The sequence below is a fragment of the Tursiops truncatus genome, chromosome 4 (assembly GCF_011762595.2).
Source record: "Tursiops truncatus isolate mTurTru1 chromosome 4, mTurTru1.mat.Y, whole genome shotgun sequence".
Taxonomy (NCBI): Eukaryota; Metazoa; Chordata; class Mammalia; order Artiodactyla; family Delphinidae; genus Tursiops; species Tursiops truncatus.
In genome coordinates, this window is record NC_047037.1 from 7642650 (window position 1) to 7661296 (window position 18647).

The 18647-nt window shown below is 41.3% G+C and overlaps 1 protein-coding gene across 1 annotated transcript in view; it reads right to left on the reverse strand.

Moving 5' to 3' along the window:
- Positions 1 to 14292, reverse strand: part of KCNH8 (potassium voltage-gated channel subfamily H member 8) — a 386943-nt gene extending 372651 nt beyond the window's left edge. The window contains exon 1 of the mRNA XM_019934429.3: positions 13700 to 14292. Within this exon, the coding sequence (XP_019789988.2) occupies positions 13700 to 13775 (76 nt within the window). The 5' untranslated portion in view covers positions 13776 to 14292. The remainder of the gene's footprint in view (positions 1 to 13699) is intronic.
- Positions 14293 to 18647: the final 4355 nt, after the last annotated feature.

Below are 18647 nucleotides of genomic sequence, written 5' to 3' on the forward strand. Positions count from 1 at the left end.
TTAATGATCCATTTAACTGAATTTACAATAACATTTAAAATAATATATGATTTACCTTCTATAAAACAAACTTTGGAAAGCTTTACTTATATCCATAAATTTGATGCAAAAACTCAAGTATTATTAAGATTAACTGATTTTCCATAGAAAACCCTGACGGTATTAATAGTTATGAAGCTCTTCTACTATTGAATCAATACATTAACTACTGTTGCTTCCTTTTTTTCTACATGTATAAGAAAACTCAAAATCAAAACTGAATAAAATTTTCAACAATAAAATAGAACTACTGACACATGCAAAAAGCTTACTTAATTGCAAAAGCATTATGACAAGTGAAAGAAGACGGACACCTCCACCTTCCCCACCCCCCCACCCCCCGACACACACAAAAAATGCTACATACTGTATGATTTCATTAACCTTACAACCTAGAAAAGGCAAAACCACAGAGATGGTAAACAGATTAGTTGTCCTAGGGACTGGAAGGGCGGGGGAGGGTACTGACCTTGGGGAGAGGGGGGAGAGATACGGTTCCAAATCTTGATTGTGGTGGTGGTTTTATGACTGTACATATTTTGCAAAATTCATCGAATTATACACTTGTAAGGGGTGATTTTACTGCATGTAAATTATACCATTATAAACCTCACCAATGTAATAAATAACGATAATTTATTAAAATAAGAAAAATTTGGCACAAATTCTAAACCCAATGACTCTACAGTATAAGTGGCACAGATATGGATCTGTGGTCCCCAACAAAAATCCAATAATACACACATGCAAAAAGAAGAAAAAAATGACTATTACACACACACATTCAAAAATTCTAAATAAAACATTAACAAGTAAAATTCTAAGTGAAATACTAAGTAAAACATTAACAAGTAAAACCCAGTAACACGTCCAAGAAACCTTTAATGAAAGAATGCAAAGAGAGTTTATATTATAAAATCTGTCAAAAGAATCTATCATATTAATTAATTCAACAAGAAACATAGAATTATTTGAATAGATGATGAAAAGAATTGATAAAATTGCTTAATAAAATAGGAATACATGACAAAATCTCTTAATAATAAAATATTTATTTCTCAAACTAAAAACCAGAAAAATTCTTATTAGAAAAACGCTAAAATAATTCCCATTAAAGTCAGGAACAAGAAGGATATTCTTTATCATCACCATTTTTATAGTATTTATAATACTAGCCAAAACAACTAGACAATAGAAAAAAAAATTAAGGGGAGAGGGACTTCCCTGGTGGTGCAGTGGTTAAGAATCTGCCTGCCAATGAAGGGGGCACCGGTTCGAGCCCTGGTCCGGGAAGATCCCACACGCCACAGAGCAACTAAGCCCATGCACCACAACTACTGAGCCTGTGCTCTAGAGCCCGCGAGCCACAACTACTGAGCCACGTGCCACAACTACTGAAGCCCGTGCTCCACAACAAGAGAAGCCACCACAATGAGAAGCCCGCGCAGCACAACCAAGAGTAGCCCCCGCTCACGGCAACTAGAGAAAGCCTGCGCACAGTAACAAAGATCCAATGCAGCCCCCAAAAAAAAATTAATAAAAAAAAACTAAGGGGACAAAAAGTAAGACTTGTGAAAATTGGAAACAAGAAAACAAACTTTTCATTATTTGACGGCAATATTGTTTGTTACCTTGAAACCTCAAAAAAAAATTGCAAAATTATTACAAAGAATAATAGAAACTCAGCAAGCTGGCTGGTTAGAAAAACAATAAAATTTAAGAATCAATAGCCTTCAAATAAATAAACATGACTGAATTAGAAAAACTAAACGATGGAAGAAAAGAATCCATTTTACATAACCGTTACAAAGATGAAATTACTAGGAATCAAATAAAGCAGAAATGTGCAAGAGCTTTATTGAGAATCCCAAAAAAGATGTGAAAGAAATACGTGGCAAATTTTTGGATATGAATTTTCAACATTATAAAAATGTCATTTTCCTCCAGGAGATTCCATTAAAAATATCATCGGGGTTTTTTTCCACTAGATAATCTGATTCTTAAGTTCCTGTGGATTTCCAAATAAGTATGATTAGCCAAGTAAAATTCTGGGGGGAAAAATAGAATGGATTGAGACTTTTGATGCACATCATAAAACTTCTATAATTAAAACTGTGGAACTACACATAAAGAAAAAAATAGATGAATGTAATAAGATAGCAAGTCAAAATATAGAAAGAATTACATATAGAAATATGGAATATGATAAACCAGATGTTTCAAATCAGTGTAGAAAAGATGAATTATTGAAAAATATTGTTAGAAAATTGGATAGGAATCTAGGAAGGAAAAATTTGATCCCTACGTTGTTCTCAATAGATTAAATGACAGAACTTACTAATAGAGGAGAAAAAATTAATATACAAAATGAAACTATGGTAGAACACATAGGATGTATTTTTTAAATAATTTCAGAATAGAAAATACCTCTCTAAGTATGACACAAAACACAGAAATCATAAGAGGAAAATTGATTAATTCACTTACATAAAAATAAAAAATCCCACCAAAATTGGAGAAAACATATACATTAACACCACCAGTAAAGTATTCATTTTGTTATTCTGTAAAGAGCTCATAGATGTCAAAAAAAGAATGCCAACAATTTAATTAATAAAGGGCAATGAATATGAACAAATAATGCCCAGGAAAGGAAATTCAAATAGAACTTAAATATATTAAATAATGCTCAACTTCACTTACAGTAAAGAAAATGTATGTTAAAAATTATAATAGGAAGCCACTTGTTATCTATTAGTTCAAAAGCAATTCAAGAGATGGAAAAAAAGAACGAATACACTAAAATGCTAGGCAAATATTAGCTATTATTACTATCTTTCAAATAATTTTATAACGTTTATTCAAATCAAAAGTTACAATACAAAACAAAAGCTCCAGTCCCAAGACATTCATTCTCCTTCACAATTAATGGAATCACAGCAGAAACATTTATTTCTGTGTCGAGATAAAAAAATATGCCCCATTTAATCTTCTACATGATTCTCTCCATTGGAGGAATAGCCAGAATATCACACTTAAGGACAAGTCACTTCCTGTCAAAGTGGGTACTTGACAGTTTGATAACATCTGAACTTCTTACATGGATCATTTTTTCTAGACAATCAAAATATGGAAAGACTGAAAAGCACTCTGGTCTCAGTTCCCTCTAGTTCAATAACTAGAGTAAGAAACTGGTTGGACTCACAGGTACAATAAGGAAATCTGTCCAAAAGACTTATTAGAACAAAAAAGAAAAACATGAAAAAAGAAAAGAGCTTTAAACTAGATTTGAGAGTTGGAGAGCTAGGTACCCTTATTTCTGACTGTAAGTTCATTGTAGAGTAAAGGTAAATGATTGCTGTTAAAAGTGCCTGACACTGGAGAATATATTTCTCCCAATAAAAGCAGACTCAAAACAGGTAGAAGAATTTCCTCTGTAAAACACTAACAGGTAAAAATACAAAATGATGTCACTATAACAGCCATGAGAATTAGAATATCTTCTATGGAAAGATTAGCCTGACAACAAAAATATCACAAGGAAGTTCTAAAGTCAGCAAATTCTAAGCACCAAAATCTCAAAGAAAATGGGTTTCTTTATTTTTTTAAAAAATGGACGGTAGATTTTCTTTGATGAGCAAAACTGCTTTGCACAGTAAGTGCACTTAGTAGTTCCAGATATAAGTCTTAAATACCAATCTAAACACATTCTTAAGTGACGAGTACTTAAAGCATAGTATATCAAAAGAGAAAAAAAAAAAAAAGCAGCATATGAACTAGAAAGGGCTAAAATCTTTAAAGCAGAAATCCCTTTTTGCAAGAGTTAGAAACAAGAAATGATATCACAGATTGCCCCAGTCTGTTTATACTTACTATTAAAAAACCACATTTTAGAGGCAGTGTGATATAGTAGCAAAATCACAGGCTATAGTAGAAAAATCACAGGCTACTGTGATAACATTAGAAAAGTTCTGAGCTTGAGTCCTGTCATCTGGAACAGAAAGGGGACTGCCTGCCTTCTTGCTGTGTTGGGTTGTGTAGGAACAGATAAAGCACCAGCACAGCACACAGCATGCAGGCAGACATGCCCTGAATGGTAGTCACTATTATCATTAGAGTTTTATAAAATAAATTAGTACTTCAACCATGTGAAAATGAGGGGCTAGAAGCCAGTCTAGAATTATGTCTCAAAACTAAATTTAACCACATAGTACTGTATAAAAGGAGTACCAGTTACTACTGAAGGGAAATAAAGACAATTAATATACAGACCTGGACTTTAAGAAATATGAAATTCTTCTACCCCAAAAAACATTTATTGAGCAAAGACTTTCTTCCAAGTATAAGTCCAAGTGAGGAAGACTTGAAGGAGTTGATGGCTGAGTGTTGAAATCCGAAAGCAGATCATTAGAGCACACAGAGGAGCTGACTGGAGGGATGGGATGGGCAAGGTAACATGGCAGCAGAGAGGAAATGTCACCTGGCTCTACTTGGAGCCTCACAGAAAGAGTTTGGACAGAAGGGGACCTTCAGGATGGGTACCATGCAGAGGCCCAGGATGAGCAAGTGGGGTGTTTGGGGTGAGTATGTCTGCAGCCTCAGGAGGCAGTGGCTGGAAAAGATGCTGCCAAATCATCTTGGGGTTAGATGACCCAAAGGGCTTTGGACATCCTCCAAGAGGTAGCAGGGAACCGGTGGGTAGTTACATGATTAAATGATGATAGCGCTTTTAAGGAAAATCACTCTGGGGACAATGCAGACTGAAGGGGGCGCAAGCGGGTCGGATAAGAGCTTATGGCCACGGGAGTCTAGACAGAGTAAGGTTGCAATTGTGTCGCTAAGAAACAGGATCCAAACTAAAGTAAAAGCAAGGAAGAAGGAGATGAGAAGCCAAACTAGGGCATTTCTAAGTGAAATCTCAAAGACCAGATAACCAATCTGACGCATGCGCAGTCGAGGCCGACTCAGATTTCTAGCCTGAAGGAATGGGTGGGTGGTGATGCCAATTATGAGGCCAGAGAAGAAATAGGCTTCATGGGCTAGAAAAGATTATTAGTTCATTTGGGGACATGTGAATTTTGAAGGGCTTGAGGGAGATGGATAGTTGTACTAACAGCTAAAAAGGAAAGCAAAATTTATCTTCCAGGGAATTTATAAGCCAAGAACTACGTTTGACTGTTTAAATTATTGAGAAAACTCTTCAACCACTTCAGTTGCTAAGTATGAACTATAACACAGGTAAAGTTGAAGTCTCATCATTTTTGTTTGTAGGCTCTGCTAAACCAAAATGGATTTAAAAACTTAGTGTTTAGACTGTATCAGCAAATATGTATGGCCCGGGTGAACGGACTATCTCTGCAGATGTTGCAGTTCTGTACCTCTGTCTGTTGGCATTTCTCCAGTGGCTTCACGGGGATGGAATTCTAGCACACCCTCAATTCTTTTTCTTCTCCACAGGCGTCATTCTACAGTACAACACAGGGGTGAGCAGCCCTGGAGGAGAACAGCACTCACCTTGTGGTCAGAAATCAATCTTTCCCTTTCCTAAGAGAAAGTTAGCTTCCTAGGCAGAGCTGACATCCATAAGCAAATGAAGAACACGCAATTCCGCTGCGTAATAGGGGACCCTTGTTCAAGTGTAAAGCCTTTATTAGGACAGATAGTAAGAAGTGTCTTGGTGATTTGGTATGCACACCTGGAAACACTGCAAGAGGTAATACTTCTACATGGATAACTGAATCACTTTGCTGTACACCTGAAACTAAATAGCATTGTTAGGGCTTCCCTGGTGGCGCAGTGGTTGAGAGTCCACCTGCCGATGCAGGGGGCATGGGTTCGCGCCCCGGTCCGGGAAGATCCCACGTGCCGCGAGCGGCTGGGCCCGTGAGCCATGGCCGCTGAGCCTGCGCGCCCGGAGCCTGTGCTCTGCAGCGGGAGAGGCCACAACAGTGAGAGGCCCGCGTACCGCACAAAAAGAAAAAAAAAAATAGCATTTTTAATTAGCTATATTCCAATATAAAATAAATGTTTTAAGAAAATAGTTAATTAAAAGCATCTAGACATAGGGGCCAGATACACACACACACACAGTACAATAATATCTTGCTTTTTCAGTGGCAAGACCAAGCCAATGTAGCTGTTTCCCATTGAGACCCATGGGCTTGAGGGACTCTCAGCTTTGTCCAGAGAGCCCAAGCTGAAATTCAGACACTCATATTGTAAACCTTAATGGGTAGAAGCTGAAAAAATGGTAAAAACTCTTGTGAAAGCTGCAAGTAATTTCTAGCTAGAAAGAATGAACACTTTAGGAGGGAAGGGGGAAGGGGCAATATAGGGGTCGGGGATTAAGAGGTACAACTATTAGGTATAAAATAAGCTACAAGGATATATTGTACAACATGGGGAATACAGCCAATATTTTATAATAACTATAAATGGAATACGACCTTTAAAATTTGTGAATCACTCTATTGTACACCTGTAACATATAATATTGTATGTCACCTATACTTCAATTAAAAAAAAGAAAAAAAGAAAAAGAAATATCTTCAGTTTCAAGGTTGACATTTCTCCCATATCATGCATCAGCCTGTGCAACATGGGAAGGTTGAGAGCTTTCACACCAGGCATACAGGACAACACATTTCTCTTACCGAGACATGGGTGTACCACCTCCGATGGCTTATTATGACAAAGCACCCTGGTTTCAAAGATGTTCCTCGTCTGGCCTTATTGACTTTCCATTGTCCTGTTGCCTCTACACTGCCCCCTTCACGTCTTCTAAGATACTTGGTATTCTCCTTAAAGGCCCCCCTTTCCAGCTCAATGACACGTGCTGCACAAATTGACCAAGTAAATGGAATACTGTTTTTTGCCCTTATCATATATAAGCCAATCATTCCCACCCAGAAGTCATTTACTATATGACTCCCGCCAGCTCATTCCCCCCCACAAGGAAATTATTCCTCCCTCATCTAAATGTACAGAGTCCTTCACCCTGAACAGTCGCATCCGCTTCCAACCCATGTGATGGTGATTTGTGCATACATTTATTGTCCTCTTTGAGAGAAGGACAAGCAGGATTTATCCCAAAGATCCTAGCATAATGGCTTTGTATATAGTCAGCATGGATTAAATAGCATGGAAGAAATGTTTGATTGTTTGACTAAAGCAAAGATTTCCTAAGAGAGACTGTGCCCTCCCAGAGTGTGTTGGATCTGGTCTACAGGCAACACCAAATGCCAGAGCCTAGAAAAAATTGTGGGTATAACTTCCATTCTTAACATGTTAGCTATCTATCTTCCTCTATATGATGATGTCAAAACAAAATTATCTGGGGGGCTTCCCTGGTGGCGCAGTGGTTGAGAGCCCGCCTGCTGATGCAGGGGACACGGGTTCGTGCCCCGGTCCGGGAAGATCCCACATGCCGCGGAGCGGCTGGGCCCGTGGGCCATGGCCGCTGAGCCTGCGCGTCTGGAGACTGTGCTCCGCAACGGGAGAGGCCACAACAGTGAGAGGCCCGCGTACCACACACACACAAAAAAAATTATCTGGTATTTTTAAAGACTACATAATAAAATTTTTCTTCTTATTTGTATATCTCACTCATCCAAAGAAATGCATTTCTGGTAAATACCTAAATCCAAATTATTGTAAATCAAACACTCTGTTCATTGCAGGGAAGTTTTGAGAACCCATGCAATAAGTCCTTTTTAAGATAAAGAATTCATCTCCAAAGTCAAAAGAATGAAAATAAATAATTCCCTTTCCTCATTCCTCTTCTCTATTCTCTCCTCCCTCTCCCTCTCTTGTTCTTTCTTTTTTTCTATTTTTTTAGTAAACTTGGAATATAGTTTACATAAAGAAAGTTATTTAATTTAACTCAACCTCAATACAAGAGTGCTTAATGGGGAGTTTCTTAAAATCTGAAACATGGTTAGAAGCATAAGAAAAAGATGGAAAACATACTGTTTCAAAACAGTCCACATACGAAGCCAGTAACAGAACTGGTTAATAAAGTGGAAGCAGCTCAGTCATCTTAGAATACAAGGACCTGTCTTGCGTCCTTTGCAGATGCCACATTTGTGGTTCACCCGCCAGTGCAGATTTTGTGGTTCGCCCGCCAGTGCAGATTAAGATACCCGTACACAGACCAACAGACCCCATGTAACCTTCCTTATCTGGAAAGAGGAAGCACCCTGTCAAGAGACTGGGATTAATATTCTGAAAATATCCCTATGTCGCCCACGTTACTTGTAGATCAGAGAATGAAGAACCTGATTAACACAGCTGACTAACGTGGCTAGGCTAGGTTGACTCATATGCCATCACCAAATATAAAGAAACACCCTCCCACCAGTGAGTTGGGCCTTACATTCACCAAGACTGCAGATGCAAGCTCAGCAGAGTTTACGTGCGTACAGAATTACATAGAGCATGCTCAATAAATCTGCTTCACAGAAGAACAGACGTGAGAACGTTAGGCTTCGTATAATAGTACAGCAATGGGACAGCACCGGTAGCAGATCGAATTCTAAACTGGCTCCCGAGATTCCTAACCCCTTGTGTAAACACTCCATCTAGTCCCTTTCCCTTGAGTTTGGACAGGTCATATGATTTTAGAAGGGATTTTACAGATGTAATTAAGATCCATAATCGGTCAACTTTGAGTCAAAAGGGAGATTATTCTGGGTAGGCCTGACCAAGGTGAGCTTCTAAACAACAGGCATTCCTGCTGTTCTTTTTTTATTCTTTTTTTCAATTTTTATTGGAGTACAGTTGATTTACAATGTTGTGTTAGTTTTAGGTGTACAGCAAAGTGAGTCAGTTATACATATACATATGTATATGTATAACTTTTTTAATATTCTTTTCCCATACAGGCCATTACAGGGTATTGAGTAGAATTCCCTGTGGTATACAGTAGGTCCTTATTGCTTACCTATTTTATATATAGTAGTGTGTCAATCCCAATCTCTCAGTTTATCCCTCCTCTCCCCTTTACCCCAGTCACCATAAGTTTGTTTTCTACATCTGTGAGTCTATTTCTGTTTTGTACAGAAGTTCATTTGTACCCTTTTTGCAGATTCCACATATAAGTGATATCATACTATATTTGTCCTTCTCTGTCTGACTGACTTCACTTAGTATGATCATCTCTTGGTCCACCCATGTTGCTGCAAACGGCATTACTTCATTCCTTTTTATGGCTGAGTCATTGTGAAGAAGTAAGCTGTTCTGTTGTAATAGGGCCTGGGGAAGAGGCCATGTGTCAGGAGGCGGAAGGAAGCCTCCAGTTGCTGAGAAAAACCACAAGGAACTAAATTCTGCCAGCAGCCACGAGAGCTCGGAGGGGGCCTCGAGCCTCAGCTGACAACTTGGTTTCAGCCTTGTAGTCTCCGGAAGCCCTGAGCACAGGACCCAGCTGGTCTTTGCCTGGATGTCTGGCCTACGGAAAATGTGAGATGATAAGCCACTGAATGCGTGGTAATTCACTACCCGGAAATAGAAAACTGACGTGGGAACTGTCTCTCTAAACACACAGAATGGGAATAAGAGACCACTCGTGGCATGCAAAAAATACCAACGAGTCTTTACGAACTCCCATTTGTGGGGAGATATCTATGGAGTGCTAGGTATTTCTTTGAATGTTTTCATGTAACAGCCTTTTACAGACAGACCCATACATAATGGAGCTCAATCTTTTTTATTGGCTAAATGCCTCTGATGATATTCTTCTAACTACAGCCCAGCAAAGACTTAGGAAGTTCCCACTGTCCCCTTCCTTATTGTGTCCCTTTGCTACAGCATTGGGTACATTACTCTTCTCTCTATGCTTCTGAAGTTAAGAGATCTATGTACCTTGATGAAAGTATAAAGGGGAAAAGAAACTCCATTGAGTTTCCTCTGGAAAGGAAGCGTTTCAATTTAACAAATTTCCTTGGACCATTTTGAACAGGAGTACATAAAACATATGCAAATACAAAATGAATGTCTAAACCACCATTATTTCTGAATACTTTGAATGGAATCTCCTTGATAGAGTCTACTGGGCTACAAACTTCCTTTAGAGCTTAGATCTTGTCTCACTAACCCCAAAGAGAAAGAATTGTTCTGGCCAAATTTTGATGTGACTGGAAAATGTAGGCTAATGCACCATTTTGTTGGAAAATGGACACTTCCCTTTGAAAGTTTTATATCCTCAAAGAAATGTGTTTTTCTCAAATGGTACTCTGTGGCAAATACTTGTACTGAAAAACTATTTTTTAAAATATGTACTTATGTGTTCTGTTATTATCATTTCCCTTTGTCCAGATTAATATTAATGTACTTAAAGCAAAAGCCTACGCAGAAGAGATTTTTTTAAGTACATTAAATGTGTAAAAAAAAAAAGAACGATGTAAAAATAAACTATATACATGTCATAATGTTAATATTGTGTGTGTGTGTGTGTGTGTGTGTGTGTTTAAGTGTTTCAAGTGAGAAGTATGGATATATGCAATGAGTCAAAGAATTTCATTGGAGTTACTTTTTTCCCCTAAATGGGCTACACATATTCAATATTGGCAAGCTTCTTAGTTTTTCTAAGTCTCATTTACATTCAGTTAAACATAAATCAGGAGAACATATTTCAAGAGTAAATATATGTCAGGGTAGTTTATGTGAAAAGATTTATATTTTCCAATAGTTTTTAAAAATTATATTGAATATGAGAAAAAAGTTTCAATTAATGGTCCACTATTGACTTTCAATCCTGACCAACAGCTCACTTCTTAAATATTAAAAAGAAAAAATATCCTATTACATTCAATAATAAGTGTCACTAGGTGATAAAATATATTATTAACTTATTTTTTGTTGCCCTGTGATGATAATAACTCAACTGATAAATCAGTAAGATTATGTTATAGGCTTTTCTTGTCATATATTTAATTTTTCCTGGGAGAAATTTTACATGATGTTTTAAGATTTATTATTTTCCATTACAATATTAAATCAATAAAGATAATAATAATATTTCATGGTGGTTAAGTTAGCAAGGTGGTTTTCTAGGGTTATTGTTTGCTCTCTTAGTTTTTCAATGATATTTTCCAAAATAAAACAAAATAAGAAACTAACATGACTGTAAAATATACCTAACAAGGCAGAAAATGTACCAAGTAAACACATTACATTTTGAGTATAATAACATTAGGCACTCTCCAGTATAATTTTTATTTGGGCGAGTGGCAATTTTGCTAATTTAAAACTTTCAAATGGTTTTATCTTGCACAAGAAAATAAATGACTGCTATAAGAAAAATCAAGAGAAAGAAGGATGATCATAGGAAAAGAGTTTCAGGGATAGTAATTATACTTAATAAGTGTCAACACATACAAGATAGAAAAAGATAAACTAAATATTTAGCAGGCAAACTGATATGCCATGATGTTAGCAAAATTTGTGGCTTAAATTTGCTTCATGTATTTTTTTAAGTTTCAGATTATTCAAGTCATCTTGCAATTCAAATGAAAAGCAAATAAGAGGATACAGTCCTCTTTCCTTGAGTGGGGTTTATTGGGATGAGGGGTATCTTTAAAAGTTCTCAACAAAATTTTGCTAAAGTAAATCTTGATGTCACTCATTACTTTGAAATTTGCTTCACTTATTTTCAGATTGATTTCATACAAAGTGGTTCCCTCCAGGAATCCCACAGACCCTTGGAGAACAGACCAAGCATGCTCTCCAACAGTTTTAGTTTTACTAATATTCTAAATGCTGGTTATGTGATGATGGTCTTCCCAAACAACAATTTAAAACGTCTAACCTTCTATTTTATTCACATTAATGTGTAGTTAAAATAGAAAAAGAGCTATTCACTAGTACACCATTCCTTCTCTACATGCCTTCTGTCTATCAAATATTATAGTGAAAGAGGCATAAGTGTCCTTACACAGATGATTCAAAGCCCCTCTCATTAGCAACTGGTACTTAAATATATCCCTGCAGTAATTCCCAGGGCTATGCTGGGAACACACTACGTTCCATTCAACTTTAAATAACAATGAGATAAGCAACTACCACTTACCAGTTAGCTCATTTTCAATACATGCACTTGTGATCAATATTGAAAGTCTTTTGGGTTTAAATTTGCAACTTCTAGAACAAACATCCACTAGAAATTGATCAGTTCCTAAGGTAACAAATAGTAGTAACCACAGTCATGCATGAAGATAGCAGTGGTGATTTTGTGTAGTGGTTGGGTGGTGGGTATGATGTCACTGGCAGGGATTTGAAATTTTATTATATTTTTCTATTATTATCTAAGGAAGACAGATAAATAATAGCATTGCACTTCACTCATACTGTCTGACACATCTAGATCATAAAAGGGGAAGGAAAGGCTCACCACCTACCCTGAGTAGTCTAGAGGTTGAAAATAAAAATTGAATAAAATCCAGTAAATAGTTCATTTCTCCCTCATATAAACTTTTCCAACTACTCCTGAAGCGCGAGAGTCCAGGATTTACTTCCCATTGTAGTAAGACTGTGTATCCAGATGACTGGAGTGAAAATAGAGTTAGATGTGCTCTCTCACATCAGCTCCAAGAAATATGCCATCATCCTAAAAAACAATGATGCCTGAATCACTACTAGCCTTTAGAACAAATGAGTTTCTACAAGTCTTGTGTAACAGGCAGAAAAGGAAAGATAGCACGCAGAAGCAACATAAGCTAGGAGGAAGGTGTGGATATTCATAGTGAAACCAATTGATAGTTTTTGCTGGGGGTGAAAGTACAGACTCCTCATTACAGGGGAAACCAACCGGTCAAGAAGAGGGGAGTTTGAGAAGCCTGGGAATGAACGGGGACCTGGCCGTGGTCCTGAAAGAGAACAACTTGCAGACGTTTCCCAACAGTCTCCAAGAATCCACACACCATATCTTTGCTTTTAAACAGAAGCTTAAACAAGCTAAGCGTCCAATAATATTCACCCTCAAAAAAATTATGTTGAAACTTCCTCTTATGATCAGATCAACCTTTATAACGCCCGGCTTCTCCTTCTCCAACAGTCTCTCCTCGAGTGTTAGGATAATTTCAGATTGAAAGGTATGCTACCTTTCAATGCCTGAGAAGCAGGAATCGGGATTCTGACAAACTCATAACGTTTAGAATTCTACGGGAAGCTTACACTTGGCAATCTTGATTCTAGTTGCATTTCTTAAACTCAGTTGGGATCATGCCTATCCAAAAGACCTCACAGAATGAGGCTCCATAGACGAAGAACATTCTAAACTCTCCCTATAATTTACGGAGCCTTGAAACTCTAGAAGGACAGATTGGCAATTCACCAATATGGACAATTTTCATTTTCACTTCATAAAATTAATAAAAACCGAGGAATTACGGGTCCCACAGTGAACACGCGTGTCGGTCTTTCTTCAGGTTCTTTTCCAGACTTTACAAACCTAAGAGTCAAGGGGGCCAACTACACCGAAGTGTTAATACTACACCGAACCACGAGAGGAAGAAAAGTCTCCGCACAAAAGACACCTCGGCAGGAACATAAGGAAACAAAATCCACTGGTGCAAAAAGGAGGGTGGGAACGAAAGTAATTTATAGGAGAAAAATCATTCAAAAAAAAAAAAACCCATACAACTCATCGAAGTGCAAGACTTACGTGTTCCGTCAAAACGGGTGGCGATGGTGTCGAGGAAGGTGTTCTGGGGCGCCAGTAATCCTTTCATAACCGGCATTTTTCCAGCGTGGTGTGAAATTCTCCATCAAACTTTGTCCAGAAGGATGGTTCGAGAGGAAAGTGCCAAGAAGGGAGAAGGGGAGCGTGATGACGGCAGGGGAGGGGGGCCCGGCGCAGTGATGGGGCCGCTCGAGAGAAGGGGGAGGATGGAAGGAGCGAAGGAGCTGGTTCCAGCCGCCGCGGCTCCGGCAGGAGCAGCCCAGAGAGTGCTCGCGGAGCCCGCCCCGCACCTCCAGGCTCAGCCGGGCGCAGGCTCCCTCTCCCGCCCCCTCCACCTCCGCCAGCTCCGAGAACCCCCACCGTCCCTCCGCGGGCGGCAGAGCCCGCCAGGAGCCGCCACGCAGCCCGCCCGCCCGGGAAGAACCCGCGGTGGCCCGGGGCGCCGCAACCTGACCTCAGGCGCTGGGGTCGCGGAGGGCGGCGCTCGAGGCTGGGCGAGGCTGGGAGTCGCGGAGCCTGCCCATCTCCCAGGGGCGCCGGGAAACGCGAGCAAGCACGACTCCCACCCCCCGGGAGCCGCTGAACAAAGACCCCTTTGTTCCCGCTCTGTCCCTCTCCCGGGGAGACCAGAGTCCCGTGGGTGTGGTATTGGAGAAGGGGAGGAGACAGGTCGGGCAGGTACCCGGCCGCCCAGAACTTGGGAGCGGGGACGTCCCCCTGCGGTGTCCGCGAGAGCTGAGGTAGCCAGGCGTCCCCGGGGGAGGTGGCCCCCTTCCGGCGCAGCTGCCTAGGCGAAGTCCCCGCGACCCGAGCAAGGCAGCCTGGAGTGAGTTGCAAGGCCCCCTCCCCAGTCCCCTGGGTCTTTCAACCGGGAAACTGATGCAAAGCGCCGGGGTCTTCCCACCTTCCCATCCTGGGCTCCGGAAGGGGTGTTTCAGTCCCCCTCCCCAAATTACCATTAGTCTCCCCAAGCCATTCTAAACTAAAAGAATATAACAAAATAATAGCTTTTTATAGGGATAATAAATGGTTTCCCACTCTGTGGTGAAATGTGAACAAAACCTTTCTAGAAAAGTTTGCTGTTGCTATTGGTTTGAAAAATACAATGTCAAGTACAACCCGTAAGGCTGCTTCATAAATATAGTTGCAGCACAAAAGAGCCTCGCCTGCCCTTCATCTCCTTCCCCGACCAGCACCTCCAGGTAGAAAGCCTGGCGAGTCCCCGGCACGGCCAGCATCTGGGAAAACGAAAGTGGTCCCTCCCGGTCCCGCCCCCCTTGCTGGCGCGGGGACTCCCTCCCGGGAAAGCCTTGCCCAAGCCCGGGGAGCAGCGCCGCTGGGAGTGCAGGACCCCCGGAGCCGGGAATCTACAGAAAACCTGGAAGGGAAGAGGATGTAGGAGGAAAGTTGAGAGCCCGGGGTGGAAAAACAAACGTCGGCCCAGGTGCCAGTGCACCCGGAAGGAGAGAAGGGGGTGAAGCGAACAGGTGAGAGAGCCGCAGCCAGGGCAGCCGGGTCCGCGCCGCCGGGAAGCTCGGGCGCCAGGCGGGAGGCGAGAGCGCCCGCCCCTCACTACTGCGGGGAAGGAGGCTCCTTGTTTGGATTCTCCCGGCTGGTGGGGCTTCTGGGGGACCCTGAGGGTGTCGTCACGGCAGCCCAGGGCTCCCGAAGAGCGGGGGGTGTCGAGGGGGAGGGACGCATCTCTCTCTCCCCGCCCCCGGTCCCCCTTCCTCGTGATGCACTTCCTGCGGCCGAGGATTCCCTTTGTGTTGAAATTCAAGAAGATCCGGCCGCAGCGCGCAGCCAGCTGGGCGGGGGAGCGCCCGGCAGGGGAGGGGATTCCTGAGTGGGCGGCGCGGTGCTACAGAGGCCGGCAGGGGGTGTGGGGTCTCCGGGCCCGTGGCACTCAGCGCCTGGCCCCCGGACACCCCTGACCTCTCCCCCATCCTTCTGTCCGGAGTCGGCAGCGCTTGGCAGAAACCGAGCTCACGTGGGTGGTGTCCCCCCAGCGGCGCACCCAGCCAACTGCGGGTGGCTCCGTGGGTCCCCGCTCCAGCAGAGCGGGGGAGAGAAAGAGGAGGGAGTCCCTGCTGTTTGGGCGTTGCATCGGGTTCTAGAAAACCCAGACTGCTGCTGTCAGTTTAAAAGCCGGAAAAACGCCTCCTTTGAAGTGGCTTGAAGTTCATATGAAATATATGAAGTGTAAACCACGTCTCCGGTTCATAAAATTTGCGCTTTAGGGGTGTGTGTGTGTGTGTGTGTAAAAGCTGTTTTGTCGTGGGCTTGAGCTATATTGCCAAATGCATGAAATCACTTGCAAGAAAGGAGAGACAGGAGGAGCTTAAGAATGGCAACCCCAAAGAAAGCTTAGGTTTTATGGCAAAAGACAGTAGCTGTCATAGTCTCTCCTCCAGCACATACTGTCAGGCATGACAAGACTCCTGCCCTAAATGCATGTTCAAGGCCGGGATCCTCTTGGATCCTATTGGTATGTAATAAGTGGATCTCTTACATGCTTTCCCCACCAAGAACAAATCTTTCTTAATGAAGAGTCATCAGCACTCAGGTCGTTGGGTCCAAGCCAACTCTAAGGTCTGGCCCAATCAAGGACCTAAAGCTCTTCCTAAGTGTGTGACGTGGGTGAGGCCAAACTGTGACGTTAAAACATGCCCTTGATGAGAGGTTAAGCACACCAAGTCCCCTTAAACATACTTCAGCACCTTGAAATCAAAGAGGCTCAAGAAAGAGGCACAATGAGAAGTGGGAATTTCATTATCTGTCCCAAATCTCATTTCCTTTCCTTAAAGGAAATGTTCCCACTGTCCCCAGTAATTGGCAAAAAGAAACCCAGCTCATTTCATGGAATACCCTTCCATCCTGTAGAAACATGACCTTTCTCTACGACCCCAGTAAGGCAACACTATGAGAACACAGGATAACCACACAATCCACTAAACCCAAGGCTCCTTTGAAGAGACTCGTGTTCACAGAAGAGGAGATCATTCTTTGACGCTGAAATGTAAGAGAAGACACAAAATCCCTAAACTCAAACCAAGGTACTCAATATTATGTACTATAGACGGCCTCTCTAGGTAAAACCAATCTAGGCAAATGTCACTGATTTACCATGTAACAAACCACCCTAAAACCCACAATAATAATATTTTGTTTTGCTCTTAGATCTGCCGTTTGGGCAGGGCTCACTGGGACAGCTCATTTCTGAGTCACTTCCAATATGGCTCACTGACACAGGTGGTAATTTGGTGCTGACAGTCAGCCGGGAATTCAACCAGGGCTGGGGCTTTGGGGCTTCAGTTCTTCTTCATATGAACCTCTCCAGGCTTCCTTTGGGCATGGTGACTGGGTTTCAAGAGTGAGTATCCCAAGAGATAGGAATTAGGAGCTACCAGTTTCTTAACGCCTGGTCTAGAAACTGATAGAACAAAACAGACACAGAGCCCAGATTCATTAGAAGGGAACATAAGTCCACATGTTAAAATCTCCACATCAATTTGTTAATTTCAAGTTTCAAAGGAGGTTGCCTTATAATAGTATCCCAAAATTTGATTTAAGAATCTGTTTTCACCTATTCTATGTATTTCCATAAGAGTTTAGGACTTATGGGTACAATATCTGGTCTCAACTTGACAAATCTTTACAGCGAAAATGTAAGACACAAGTGAAAAACATACATGAAAATCACTTGAGAACTAAAGCCACGTATAAATGGCAATTGTTATTGTTTCCTTTAATGTTGATTCTTCCCTGTTGGGGGAGGTCATGGAGAGGGCTTGACCCCTGGTTTACTTGCAAGCTGGACCCGGGCAATCCCAGTCCCTCTCCACACACACAGCCGGAGCTGTTTTCAGGGACCCAGCCTTGACAGAACAATGTGGTGTTGAAACCACTGGGACTGAACATCATTAAGGCTTCTGTATAAATGTTCAAGGTTCTGGTGGGCGGTGTGAAGTTCTATTGTTTTGCAGCTGCTCAAGACAAGCCTCATATGTAACTTCTCTTGCCTATTACACCTGCCATCTACCCATCTGGAGAGGTCTGCCTCTTTCTTTGGTCTCTCCCTGCACTCTGTGTATGGGGCCAGTTTCAGATTTCACCCCAGGAGCTCCTGAGGTTTTGAACCAACGCCTCCCCTACACTGCATGCTGTTTTTTCAGTCTGGATGAGACTGAAAGGGGCTTTAGAAATCCCTATACCTGTTTGATGGTTTTAGGTCTTCACGTCCATTTTCTACCTATAGCATTCACGAATACCATGGCACAAACGAATGCTTCTTGTATGTTCATGCGTTTGACTATAGGCTTTGAAAATATTCATAAACCTTTTTCTGGCAACAAGAATTTTAGCCCTCCAGAGAAGTAACTATTTTAATTAATAGGCTGATACAAAAGAACATCTACTCCAAGTGTCCTAGATTTGTCTCCACCACTTATCCCCTTTGTAACTTTGATGTGACCTTGGGCAAATCATTTAATCTTTGTGACTTCCCATTTCCTCACCTGTAAAACAAGGATGATACTTTCCCTACCTACTTCCAGTAGAAGAAAATATTTGTGCAAAATCTTTGAAACCTGTAACAAGCAGCATATGTTATAAGGGATTATTATAATCATCTATTTCTCCTTTTTTTGATATTCTAACACACTTAATTCAATTCTTTGTACACAATAAATATTGTTGACTGACTGTTGTAATGTGTGGTCTTATTAACTAAGAACATGTTCATGCGTAATAACCTGTCACAACCCTTGGCTTCTGAGCTTTTCCTTCTAAATATAAATGGTTCTAGAAGCTCAGAAGGAAAATCAGGGCTTTTGAATTGTCTTCTCTATTATCCAGCCAACCTGGATTCTGGTAGTATGGTCACTGCCTTCTATTTCTCAAATACTCTCAATGTGTGTAGAAACTGGAA